We start from the raw sequence: 13,401 nt of genomic DNA on the forward strand, positions 1-13,401 counted from the left end.
TCCTCCAAGTGTGTCTGTAATTGCGCAGCCACCACCCTCTCAATCACCTTGTCCAAGAATGGTAAATTAGAGACTGGGTGAAAGTTGTTTAACTCTTGGGGATCCAAGGACGGTTTTTTTAAGATGGGCTTTATTACCGCTTCCTTGAGGGCTGATGGCATTGCACCCTCTTGCAAGGATGCATTTACCACTGCCTTGATCCCTTCGCTCAGTCTCTCTTTACAGCTCATGATGAGCCATGATGGGCAAGGATCAACCAGACAGGTGGTCGGCTTCACAGTACAGAGCACCTTGTCCACTTCCTCAGAGAGAAGAGGCTGAAACCGATCCCAACAGACCGGAATGCAACTGGCCGACTCTGGCCCACTTCCTGTCTCCACGGCGGGCAGAAGCGTGCTCTTCAGACGTTCGATTTTATCGGCAAAGTGTTTAGCAAAAGTATCACAGCAGATTTTAGAATGTTCCATGGGTTCCTGAGCAACTGGACCGACCAGGCTTCGGACCACTTGGAACAATCTCCTGGGACAACACTCTGCCGACGCAATAGAGGCAGCAAAGAAATTTTTCTTTGCTGCCTTTGTTGCCACCTGGTAGGCAGCTATTGCTGCTCTAACCCGTGTCCGATCGTCTTCAGTGCAAGATTTCCGCCACCGGCGCTCAAGTCGTCTCACCTCCTGTCTCAGACCCCACAGCCGTGGTGTATACCAAGGTGCTGTCTGAGTTCTGTTCAGGGGGAGAGGATGTTTCGGAGCCACCCGGTCCACCGCCCTGGCGATCTCCTTATTCCACTCCATCACCAGGGATTCGACCGGGCAACCTTCCAGGCTGCCTTACACATGACTGTTGTGCAGGAAAGCATGTGCACCACCCATTTCTTAGACCTGATGCCCTCCAGATGTTTTGGACTGAAGCTCCCATCAGCCACAGCCAGCCAAGTGCCTGCAAGTGGACTTTATGACTTGATGGAACAAAGGTTGGGCCTCCCAAAGGTGACATTCTAGGTCAGTAGTTGAGGAGGGCTGAGCAACAAACAACAGTGTGTAATCTAGCCACAGTTGTGGAAACAACAGCTCTGGAATGAGTGGCTGCCTGTGAGGCTCTATTCTCTTTGGGATAATTTAGTTATTTGGGAAAATTTAGTTATTTGTGTTGGTACTCTCCTCCTGGATTTCAAACACAAGGAACTGGGAAGCACCCAATGTCAAAACTGACCATCTTGAAAATGATTAGGCGAGAAGTCTCTCTGAGGCAGTAAGCTCTGAGGTGGGACAAAATTTTTACATGAATTTTAATGCTGGGGGGGCTATAATCATGTATGTCTCAAGTGCCCGAGGCAGAGAGAGCTTAGGTGGTTTTGCCTTTGTTTCGTACATGGGTCCAAACTCAATCTCCTCCACAAGAAATGATAGCATGCTCAAGTAGCAGTTGAAACCTCTCGAGGGCCTCCACTGATGAGTGGGAAAGAGGATATCTGGAGCTGCTTCTGAGACCCATGTTGTTATACAGGGCAGCAAATAATGCTTCAAATAAATCCACCTATTTTCACTGTGAAAATGCTCTTCCATGTACCACAACAGATTTCCATTGCTAAAGGACTGCTTTATTAGTCCTGTTGGTAGTTGAATACAACCACAGATGAACCAATAGTGCTACAACTGTCAAAAATGTTTTAATACACAAGGGTCAAGAGATGCCTATGGAGCAAGTATTTCTAAGCTAGTCAGTGGTGGGCACCCTTATTGGTAAGTGTGACACAAGTCGTAGCTCAGTGGCAGAACGTCTGCTTTGCACGCAGAGGGTTCATTCTCTGGCATCTCCAGGTAGGGTTGGGAGAGACCTCTGCCTGAAATCCTAGACAGCTGTTGCCGGTCCGTGTAGATAAGTGTTCTTCAATCTTGGCTCTCTTGATATTGTTGGACTACAGCTTCCGTCATCCCTAGCCACCTTAGCCAGTGGTCAGGGATGATGGGAGTTGTAGTCCAACAACATCTGGGGACCCAAAGTTGAAGAACACGGTGTAGACAGTACTGAGCTAGATAGAGCATTTGATCTGACCCAGCATGAGGCAGCTTTCTAATGTTCCCAGATAGTGCTAGTCTAGTAATTCAGTACAGTACATATGCAGCCTCCCAAGTTCTTGTCTACTAGGCTGGAGAAAGCGCAGCAGGAACAATACTAGAGAAAAGGGGGAATATAGGCATGACTCCATGTCACAGCCAGGCCATCCTGCTCCTGGCAAAGTGTGCCGTGTACCTTCTCCTGTCTATACCACTTTAGCACCTGGTTGCAAGTTGGCCTCCTATGGTTTAAGCAAGCAACAATGGGGATCTCTTGAGTCAACTGTGTAAGCTACAAAAGAACATGCTATGAGGGGGGAAAACTGTAACAAAAATAAAGAAGGAACTCAACTGTTAGCTTTTGTTTCTGTTTTTTAAAAATGGATTGCTCTTTTACTTCATTCAGGGAGAAACCCCCACAGTATTTGTAAAAAACAATGACAGAGAGACACTTGGCATGCACAATTAGCTTGAACATTTCCATTTGATTAGCGGCAGCTGATTTCCACACGTTTTTACAGAGATTTATTTATTTTTGTCCTCCAACAGGTAAAAACAGAATCCTGGAAGTAACACCAGCTTGAAAACTGGTCCATATGGGGCTAAAATGAATCAGGCAACAACTATTTATAAACCCAAATAATCTGAGGATTTCTCTTTTCACATTGTACAGTTCAACGAAGCAGTATTTTACACAGGCACTGGAATAATGATTATTCCATTACATTTTTAAACCAGCACAAAAATGAAGGGAAGTTGTATGTTTGAACAACAGTCCAGTTTAAAACAGGTTAATTTCACAGCCTTATCGCAAATCTGAAGAGTAAAAATGACAAACTTGAATCTCGACTTGGATCACCAATGGAGAAATGCACAGTGCTATGGAAAAGGTTGATGCAGGGGAGGGGGAGGAATCTCTTTGCAATGCTTATATTACTGAAGCCAACGAGGGCATAAGTGAACATGGAGCTGCAGCTGAAAATGGCAGTCCAGTGTTTTAGCCCAATTTAACCCATGACCTGATGGCATTATGGTGCATGTTTCCTCACTCAGATCCATGTTGTTGGCTGCTGTTGACAGGGAAACATACAGCATAGTGATGTCAGGGTGTGCTATATTGATGTATTAAAGGGGCAGGAGGAATTTGACAAGGGGCTGCTGGTTTCCACTGTCGCCCTGTTTCTCATTAAGTTCTGCTCTTTGTTACGGTTTGCCAGGCTTTCTGTTCAAGTAACAAGAGAACACGCTGGCCAGGGATGGGGTGTGGAGATGAGGTAGAAGCCAACTGCAGTTGTACTGTCAAGGACAAGAGAGCCTTTGATACAGCTAATTCAATTAGTTATGAAGGCAGGAGAGGAACAAAACTAGCCACACCTTTTGTGCATGACAAGACAGCTAGACCCTTTTATATGAGGGGGGAGACAGAAAATAGCCCCGATTTATATTATGCTACATGGTGTACTATGCATCTCAGCTGGAGAAGCAGAAAAAGCTGTTCTTCATGTGCTTTTCCCCACATCCCTGAGATGGAAAAGAATCTAGATGGTGGAGTCTACTATATATCAGGTGCCATCATCACCTCAAGGAAGGAAGCCCGTTCTGCAGAAGTCTTTTTAGGTTTGAAACATCAACTCCCTCCACACTGACTCTACCCTCCTCGGAAAGCACTGAACTGGAAAGCACTCACATTGTACATACATAACAGAAAACAGAACTGACTCACTGCCTTTAATCTAGAAACCAGCAAAAAAAACCACCCTTAGAGCTTTATTATTGTACCAAAAATGGGGAAGGGGGATAAAAATATATATATATTAAACGACTATTTAAGTACATACCCTATTCATAAATAGCTGAACACTTTTTTTTTTGCTGTTGCAAAATTACTTATTGAGATCTTCAAATCACATCATCATTGTGACAAAAAGTAGGGTCTCCCAAGTTGAATTAAACTGTGCATTAAAAAAGTAACACAAATATGGGGTTGAGTGCATAACATGTAGTTCCCAGGTCTTGAGCGTTGAATAAGGCCAACAGGCCAGTTGTCTCTTAGCTTCCCTGCACAAGAGTTTGCAGAGTCTGCTGGGATATGTGGAAGATGATGCCTCCTCCCTCCCCAGGTAAGACGATACTTTACTGATCTCAGTAAAGTCTGAAGGCCATTCTTTGGATATGGCAACATTTCCATTCACGTGGGGGAGGGGGTCCCCGTGTTTCCTTTGTGGCGGAATGCAGTTTTTTCTCATATAAATAGAAACCAATATTTCCACACAGGACATGCAAAGTAGTGCAATGATTACTATACAACAGCCTGCCACTGGAAAGGCAGAACTGGGCTTCTGTCCCAAGAAGCTTTGCTGTAGACAGTGCAGGAGGCACTTCTGCGGCAGCATGCTTCATCTCCAATCCACGGGAAGGAGCATGGGCCAGAGCAATTATAAGGTCCAGACAGCAACAGGGTATAGGAGCGACAAATGTTCAGCTCCTTTTATCGGGAGTTTTTTAGCTGTGTAGTAGTGGATCACTTCTGGAACACTGTCAAACGGAGGGCTGTTCTGGCCCAAAATGTATTTTTCTTTGGTTTTTGCCAGCTTCATGTGCATAAACCCTTGGTTGCTCCTGTGGAAAGAAAAAGAACAGCAAGAAAATGATACAGCATGTAAAACATCTCTCTCTCTCTCAAAGCCAGTTTTGGAAAAATCTTTTAGGGCATTTATTGCAGTTATACAAAGGTGAAATGGGATATTAATTAAAAGAGCAGAAAATTTAAATTTGCATATAAACAGTGGTTCTGGCAATATGGCTCTTACACCAGGTTGATAGATAGACGAAGCCTGATGCAAAGACAAGGCAGACTGCTGCAAACCTCCATAATGATCAGCTGTGAGAACAACGAATTCAGTTGCCTGAAATGAATCTCCCACTAGCTATAGCTGCTAAGGTGTTATGGAATGCACATGAACGGTCCAATTGGGACGAAGTCTAAAAAACCCCAAACCTGTCAGCACACAAGGGTTAGAGACAGACGTAGCTGTGTGCTGTTAGTAACAGTGAATGTGGCAGAGAAAGGAGTAAGCACTACTGCAGTATTGGCCAACTGTTAAGACTGAGTCTAATCTGTATGTAGCACAAAAAGTAGCTTTCTCAATCCAGAATTGTCCATGCTCGACTTCAACATACTGCTTTTCAAGGGTGGGTGTGGTTACTTGATATGCATTTAAAAACACTCCCCTTGATTAGGTTATCCACACCTTTTTCTCCCTGCACATGCCCCAGCTGAATGAAAAAGGAAGTGATGATTGTGATCTTGGTATACACCCACCCACAACACCATTGGGCAGTGTGGATACACCCCTCCCCCCAATTGCCGGGACTGCCTACATATGTTTTCAAATGGGCACACTGCGGGGTAATGCAGACTCAATCTGCAATGACCTTTATTTTCAGAGTTAAACCAGTTTTTTAAGAAGTACTTTTTAGAAACAAAAAATATGTAACATCTAGCTTGTGTGTGGATTATGTGGAAAAAAACAAGTACTTAATCTCCATTGATTCAAGTACTTAAAAGGTTGTCACACAGAGGACAGCCAGGATCTCTTCTCAGTCATCCCAGAGTGCACGGAATAATGGGCTTAAGTTACAGGATGCCAGATTTTGGCTGAACATCAGGAAAAACTTCCTAACTATTAGAGCAATACGACAATGGAACCAATTACCTAGGGAGGTGGTGGGCTATCCAACACTGGAGGTATTCTGTACCTCAAGGGTACATGGAGAAACAATTTAAAGTTGAGAATAGCTCCATTATCCCCTGTGAAATTGCCTGAAATTTTAAAAGTGAATGTTTCCCATGAAAAAGCTGAAGGAAATCTCAGCCTCGCATTATTCAGATATTCAGGCAATTTTGTGATGAAATGACCCTTCTCTGTAGAGCAGAAATCACTGCAGGCACTGTAATTATAGCTCTGGCAAGCTTAAAAAATCTTGATTTAAATTTCAATTCTTTACAAGAATGATTCTCTTTTGAAACATAATTGCTCTCTAAACGATTTCCTTTAAGCCAAGGGTGACATCTCTAAATACATTATTATGAGCAGATATATTATTCTGTGCTTTCAGTTCATTATGTTTTTTTCCTCTCTGTTAGTAAATGGTTTAAGATTCTGCCACTAAATTAATGGGATTGTAAAAATAGGTGGATATTAATTCAAGGCTAGTGTAGAGGGCAGTCTGTTTAGATGCTTTTTAAGGTTTACTGCAAGAACAGAATTTACAGGTGGGATTTCTTGTCACGGTTACAGTTTTATTGATTACATAGGAATCTCTAGAAAAGTTGTAAATTGATTTGGGATTTCCTTCAGAAAGCAAAGTGACTATCAAAGTCTTACTGCAAATTGCTGGCCAATTAGTAAAATGCTTGAGGACTAGTAACTTCTGTGGATTTATTTGCAAGACTGATTTAAGAGGGAACTGAATTAAATGACAATCCCTGCACAAGCCTGTATAAATGTAGGTTTAACCTCTTCCAAGGGCTCAACTGCATGTTTGTAACAATACTGAAACTGCTTATAACAATATGAAAGGGCATTAGAAAAAAAGGTTGCAATTTTTGTCTCTTGCATAGATGAAAATGACACTGAAGGGCATGGAGGAGGATCTGAAAAGAGAGCTCACTCAACACCCATTGCCCACAATATGATTACTAGGGGCAGAATGAAACATTACAGGAGACATGGGGCTCCCATGGAAAATTACATCCTCAAATCAGGGGCTCCCATACTCCTCTTGAGATTTGTTATGTTGTCATCACAGCGTGCATTTCCTTGCTTCCATTGTGAGGGTTGAGAAATGTATGCCCTGATGTCATACCACAGGGGAAGTACTATTTGATGTTAAAGGATATCAGAACTTGATACAGGGATGCAGTTTTCAGCAGCAGTCCCAATGTATCCTGTTAACATGCAGTCTTGCCTTTAGGAATCCCATCAAGTGCAATGAACTAGTTGCCCCATCAAGTTCTTTTTCAGGCCCTCCAAATTCTATTTTCATCTGCACACAAAGAGACAAAACCTACTACACTCTGTCCCTTTGATTTTGCTCTTTAACAGCTTTTACTTCGCATGGAGATAAAACTGCATAATCAGAAGCTTTCCACAAACAGCAGTCTGACAGCATGCACTGGAAACTCTGACGAGCATTCTGCCACAGAAATGAAACCCATTTTGCTGTGTTTCTTCACATGTTATTATTGTTATTGTGCATCACTGGCTGCCCATTAGCTACCGGGCCAAGTTCAAAGTTCTGGTTTTGGTGTACAAAGCCCTGTACAGTTTGGGACCAAGATACCTGAAAGTTTGTCTGACCTTTTATAAACCCAGCTGATCACTGCACAATGCAGGTGAGGGCCTTTTGCAGATAACGTCTTATCAGGAGGTCCATTCCAAACACAGGAAGTGGACCTTTGGTGTTGTGGCATTTACCTTTGGAATCTCCTCCCCTTAAATTTATCAGACAGGCGCCATCTCTGTTCTCTTTTCAGTGCCTACGGAAGACCTTCCCCTTTCAACAAGCCTTTTAAGTAGAAACCTTATCCCAGTCTGTGCCTGTGTTGGAATTGCTTTATAAGATGTTTTCAAAGCTTTTTTAAAAATATATTTTTAAAGATTTTTTGTTTTAATACATTTTAAAGTCTGTTTTTAAGATATTTTAGAGTATTTTTAGTGTTTTGTTTGCCTCCCTGGGCTCCTACTAGGAGGAAAGGTGGGATACAAATTTAATAAACAAACAAATAATAATTTTGCTAATAATGACCAATATTCAGTTCCAGTATTTGTCCCTGGAAGAGCGTCACAGTGCCCTCAACCTGCAAGCTGGGCATTCCAATTGCTGCCCCTTTTGGTTTCACAATGAGCCCCTATCATCATCATCATCGTCATCATCATCATGGTTTATTTATATGCTGCCTTTCCACAGTAATCTATGCTCAAGGTAGCTCACAACATGAAAAAAGTCACATAGCTGGGGGGGGCACATGCCACAGAGGGAAGAGAGATCTTTAACTAAGAATCATCTCCAAAGACTATTGCTCCTCTCTCCTGCCTTTCTGACCAGGCTCCCCTTAATTCTGTGGTTCCAATGTATGCCCAGCCAGTCTACCCTCTGCAGTCAGCCACGCAAAGCCTACAATCTTACAGAACAAAATTAAAAGGCATGAGCTCTGCTTTTCAACCACATCATGCTGAATCACTTGAACTTTATTGCAGCTGGATCCTTCCCACAAATGTAACGGGTGTGCATAAGGTGTGTGAGAACAGTTGCTTTAAAGAGATAGGCTGAAAGGTAAAATGTATAGTTAATAAATGATCCAGTAAAGCTTAACAGGAAATGGCAAATTTAAAATATTTATTTATTTATTATTTGATTTATATCCCGCCCTTCCTCCCAGCAGGAGCCCAGGGCGGATAGGCTTGTGAGATAGTGACTTGGATTATTAAATCACTTCCAGGTCTTCAGGAAGGAACACTTTGGTAAACTGGTGGCTTCCCTTTAGGTTATCAAGGTGTCACTAATGACCAACACAGGTTGGTGTCTGCTAGCAAGCTAGTAAGGACTTTTGCGGGCTAGTAACTTCTGTGGTCTTGCTTGCATGGTTGAATTAAAGCATGGTTCTCTTTTAAAAGCAGGTTTGGAGAATTTTAAAGAATAAAGTCAGGGAGGGCTGTGTGCTTCCCAGGCAAACCAGAGCAACAGCTTGATGATTAACTAGATGAAGGCACCTATTTGATGCAAGAGGTAGATTGGAGATGTCTGTTGGCAGAAGGGAAGTCAAACCTGGCATCCTGGTGGAGGAAACATAATGAGATAAGGGCAGAATTACAAAAGGTCTTGGAGGAACAAAGAGAATGACTAAATAAACTTATGAAATCTCCTCTTGGTAATTAAAAGAGAGGCTGACTAATAACTGGCAAGGATGGATGCGGTCTTGTAAATCCCATCACCATATACTTGATGACTCTGGAAATCCATTCCCAAAGTATGGTGGGACATGAACTCAGTGAGCTTCTGAAATTCTTCTAAACCTCAGGTCTAGTCTTCACCACCAGCAGATTATATTTTGTAAAGAGGGAATTGTGTGCTTGAATGCCCGCTATACAAAATTCCTTGCACATAAAAGCTAGTGTGTCAGGAATAAGGGTTCTATGTTAGTCTTCTCCCTGACATGATAGTTTTCAGTGTGCAGAGATTGCGTGTACAAGTGTGGGAATATTCAGGCATGTAATTCCTCAACTACACTCTAAAGTAATATAGTCCAGGAACAGATTTATTATGTTATGAGCCATTGTGTAGACTGAATCATAGACACAAAATCACTTGAGATCGTAGCTTTCAAAGTGGTCAAGTTATCAAGCTTGTCTCTCCTGACAAATGTTACATTCACATGATAAGAAGTCTCTGTCCTTGACAGTTATCTCCAAGGGTGTTTGACCTCGCCAAGCAATCACATACACCGGAGAAAGATTTCCCCCAGTCTGTCTTGTTAACCTCAGAAGCCCAACAAAATAAAGCTCTCTGTAGCCTAGCTAAACAATATCTCAGTACCAGGTATTCATACAATGGTCAATCAGTCCAAGAGAGCTTGATGGTGATTGGCTGCCACCAAGCCTAAGAATGGAAGCCGTAAGTCTCAACCTCCCTTACCATCTGCTTGGAACTACTCATAATAAAAAAAGTTTTTGAAGGAAAAAAACACTACTCGTAATTTTTTTAAAAAGTTTTTGAAGGAAAAGACATTACTCGTAATTTTGAAAAATGTTTTTGAAGGAAAAAACATTTCCCTCAAGAAGATGGTCAAGACGTGCATTTTTCTAATATGGGTGCAATCTCTCAACAGGCAGATGACAGTCTGCAACAGGCAGCTTGTAAAACTCTTGGAGCCTTCTCTGTAGTTACTACATTGTCTACTTGCCCCCGACTCTTCCAACCGTAGACTGACAATAAGCTTCAGTCATTTCCTGGCTGCTTTCCTAAAGCTGTTCACAAAATGCAAATAAAGAAATGCAGTGTCAGAAATGTTGTTTTAAGAGCTGATCTACACATGTGATCGACACATTGGGCAGAATGAGGGCTCATCTACATAGCAGCATTTCTTCGTAGGAAATACAATTCTTTTACCTTCACTTTTGCTCGACAGCTGCCAATTGCTTTTTCCCATTCACACAAGCAGCATTCCTCTGGGGAGGATTAGTTCCGCTTTTTCCTTGTGGCCCTGTCCTCTAATTATACATTCTCACTCCCTCTGGTTGCTAAGGTGACCAACATGCTCACTCAACTTTACAGCTGTAGTAGGTTCTTTTAAAAATCTCCAAGGTTGTTTTCAGAGAATAGCATTGGGTGATTGTCTTTTGGCCCCTGGCTGTTGTACTGTGGGGTGCCGCAGGGTACCATCTTGTCCCCCATGCTGTTTAACATCTATATGAAGCCCTTGGGAGCAGTCATCAGGAGATTTGGGGCAAGATGTCTGCAGTATGCTGATGATACCCAACTCTATTTCTCTGTAACATCTGAATTGGAAGAGGCCATGCAAGCCATGGACCACTGCCTGGACTCAGTGGTGAGCTGGATGAGGGCCAATAAACTGAGTCTGAATCCTAGCATTAAGGAGGCACAGTGGGTTGTGGTTCCCAAGTTCAGATAATTCGTCAGCTGTCTGCTTTGGATGGGGTCGTCTTCCCTCTGAAAGAGCAAGTCCGTAGCCTGGGGGTGCTTCTGGATCCATGTTTGTTGCTAGAGGCTCAGGTGACCTCAGTGGCTAGGAGTGCCTTTTACCAGCTTTGGCTGGTAAGACAGCTGCGGCCGTTTCTGGACTGGGATAGCCTGACCACTGTTGTCCACACACTGGTAATCTCTAGGCTTAATTAATTGCAAAATGCGGTGGCAAGACCACTCACTGGGGCAGGGTATCACCAACATGTCACCCTGCTGCTTGAAAAATTGTATTGGCTGCCCATTAGCTACCAGTTCAAGGTTCTAGTCTTGGTGTACAAAGCCCTATACAGCTCGGGACCAGGATACCTGAAAGACCATCTTACCCCTTATATACCCAGTCGATCACTGCGTTCTGCAGGTGAGGGCCTCCTGCAGATACCATCTTATTAGGAGGTCCGTTCCGAACAACATAGGAAACGGACCTTCAGTGTGGTGGCACATACCCTGTGGAATTCCCTCCCCTTAAATATTAGACGGGCACCATCTCTGTTATTTTTTTGGGGTTAAGGTGTTAGACTATGACCTGGGAGACCAGGGTTTGAATCCCCACACAGCCATGAAGCTCACTGGGTGACCTTGGGCCAGTCACTGCCTCTCAGCCTCAGAGGGAGGCAACGGTAAGCCACCTCTGAATACCGCCTACCATGAAAACCCTATTCATAGGGTCGCCATAAGTTGGGATCGACTTGAAGGCAGTCCATTTACATTTTTTATTGAAGACTTTCCTCTTTCAACAAGCCTTTTAAGTTGACACCTTATCCCAGTCTGCATCTGTGTTGGAATTGCTTTTAAAAATGTTTTTAAACCTTTTTAAAAACAACATGTTTTTAACCTTTTTTAAAAGATGTCTTGGAAGCTTTTAAAAATGTTTTTAAAGATGTTTTGTTTTAATGCATTTTAAAGTCTGTTTTTATAATGTTTTAATGTGTTTTTAGTGCTTTTGTTTGCTGCCCTGGGCTCCTGCTGGGAGGAAGGGCAGGATCTAAATAAAATAACAACAACAACAATAAAAAAAACAACACCCGGAAGTGCGTATATCTGTGTTTTCCGTGTCTAAGGTTGGTAGGCTACAGCTGAAATACAAATCTTTGTTTGAGCAGTGTTATGCTTTTGCACACAAGGTAGGGGAATAAGAAAAGAAAGACACCGATTGCAGCAACATAAAAAAGGCCAGCAGAATGCAGGAAAGCAGACGGAAGTTGCTTGTCAGCCTCCAGGAAATAAAATGAAAGAAAGCAAGAGGAGGGAATGGGAATGATTAACACACCCACCTAAAAACATTGGAGCAAAGCATGTGCAAGCACTAGAGAAATGGAGTGGAGACATTTTTTCTTCCCTTTTCATATTATCAGCTGATTGGGTTAGTGGAGAATTACAGAGGGAAAACTGCATCATAGCTTCTGTTTGCCAGTAATGTCATATTTATTTATATCTATATCTATATCTATCTATCTACCTACCGCCCCATAGCTGAAGCTCTCTGGGTGGTTTACAGCAACTAAAAACATCAAAAACAAACATACAAATTTAAAACACTTCTTTTAAAAACAATTTAAAACACAATTTAATTTTTTTAAAAAACAATTAAAAAAACCAAAAACACGCAAATTTAAAGGAGATGTGAGTAGCACCAAACAAGATACTAAACCACTGTGATGATGAGCCCAGGAATGATAGAATTTTCAACAGTGCTACTTCAGTCTGCAGGTAGTAGTCATAGCAGATAAAAAAAAGATTTTGCATAGCCCACTCCTAGATATGCAACAAACAAACCTGGAACATTCACAATTAGGATCCTGCATCTGAACTTACATATTTTTCAAGTGTACACCTATACTTATAATGTATGAATGTGAAAAAACACATTTGTAAACATGTTATCAGAGAGACTTGCTCAACAGAGAACTGTGACTGGCCACAGCTTCCTGCTGAGTTTGCATTAAGGTTGCCAGGTCAGAAACATCCCAAATCCTGAGATTTCAGGGGCGGGCCAGGGTGGGCCCAAGTGATGTCATTAAGCATTATACATTAAGCATTAACCACAGTTGCTTGGAGCTTACAATTCAAACAAAAACATTTCTCTGATTGGAAATTAAGAAATCTTAACTAAAAGATGGAGCCTGGGTAGGGAACATATAATCTAGCCTACTTGCTTCTGGCAAGAAGGGTTTAAGTGCCTGCAGGCCAGGCCAGTCACCAGAAGGCCACTGTAGGAAGAAAGGAGCCTAGTGTCATGCAGGTGTCAGATGGGAGCACTCAAAGAATAAATATGGATGGCCCTGAAGGCTGCAATTCTAAATACACTTACTAAGTCCCACAAAACTCTATGGGACTTACTTCTGGGTAGGTATAGTTTGGATTGTGCTGTTGGTAAAGCTTGACTAGGGATCCTCTGCAAAGATATCCATATCCAAGCAGGGTTGGCAACCCCCTGCCTGGAATGCCCTGCCCCTACCTTTTAATATGGCTGCTCCAAACTTCTTTACAGATTTGACCCTTCACTTCAGAAAGAGGTATGAGAAATGAGTACGTGTAAGAAGATTCTCAACCCTTTTCTGTCTACCCTGTGGGCTGCTAT

The 13,401-nt window shown here is 42.5% G+C and overlaps 1 protein-coding gene across 3 annotated transcripts in view; it reads right to left on the bottom strand.

Annotated features, from left to right (window-relative positions):
• Positions 1-2,411: 2,411 nt before the first annotated feature.
• SHB (SH2 domain containing adaptor protein B) overlaps positions 2,412-13,401 on the bottom strand; it is a 173,946-nt gene continuing 162,956 nt past the window's right edge. Inside the window, exons 6-7 of one of the 3 annotated variants that reach the window (XM_061634374.1) lie at positions 12,284-12,321; positions 4,562-4,676 (exon numbers count right to left, since the gene is read on the bottom strand). In XM_061634374.1, coding sequence (XP_061490358.1) covers positions 4,651-4,676; positions 12,284-12,321 — 64 coding nt within the window. In that variant the 3' untranslated portion in view covers positions 4,562-4,650. Of the gene's footprint in view, positions 4,677-8,867; positions 8,897-12,283; positions 12,322-13,401 lie in introns of those variants that run through there. The other 2 variants (XM_061634379.1, XM_061634369.1) reach the window with 2 other exon arrangements.

The sequence above is a fragment of the Rhineura floridana genome, chromosome 1 (genome assembly GCF_030035675.1).
Source record: "Rhineura floridana isolate rRhiFlo1 chromosome 1, rRhiFlo1.hap2, whole genome shotgun sequence".
Lineage (NCBI taxonomy): Eukaryota > Metazoa > Chordata > Lepidosauria > Squamata > Rhineuridae > Rhineura > Rhineura floridana.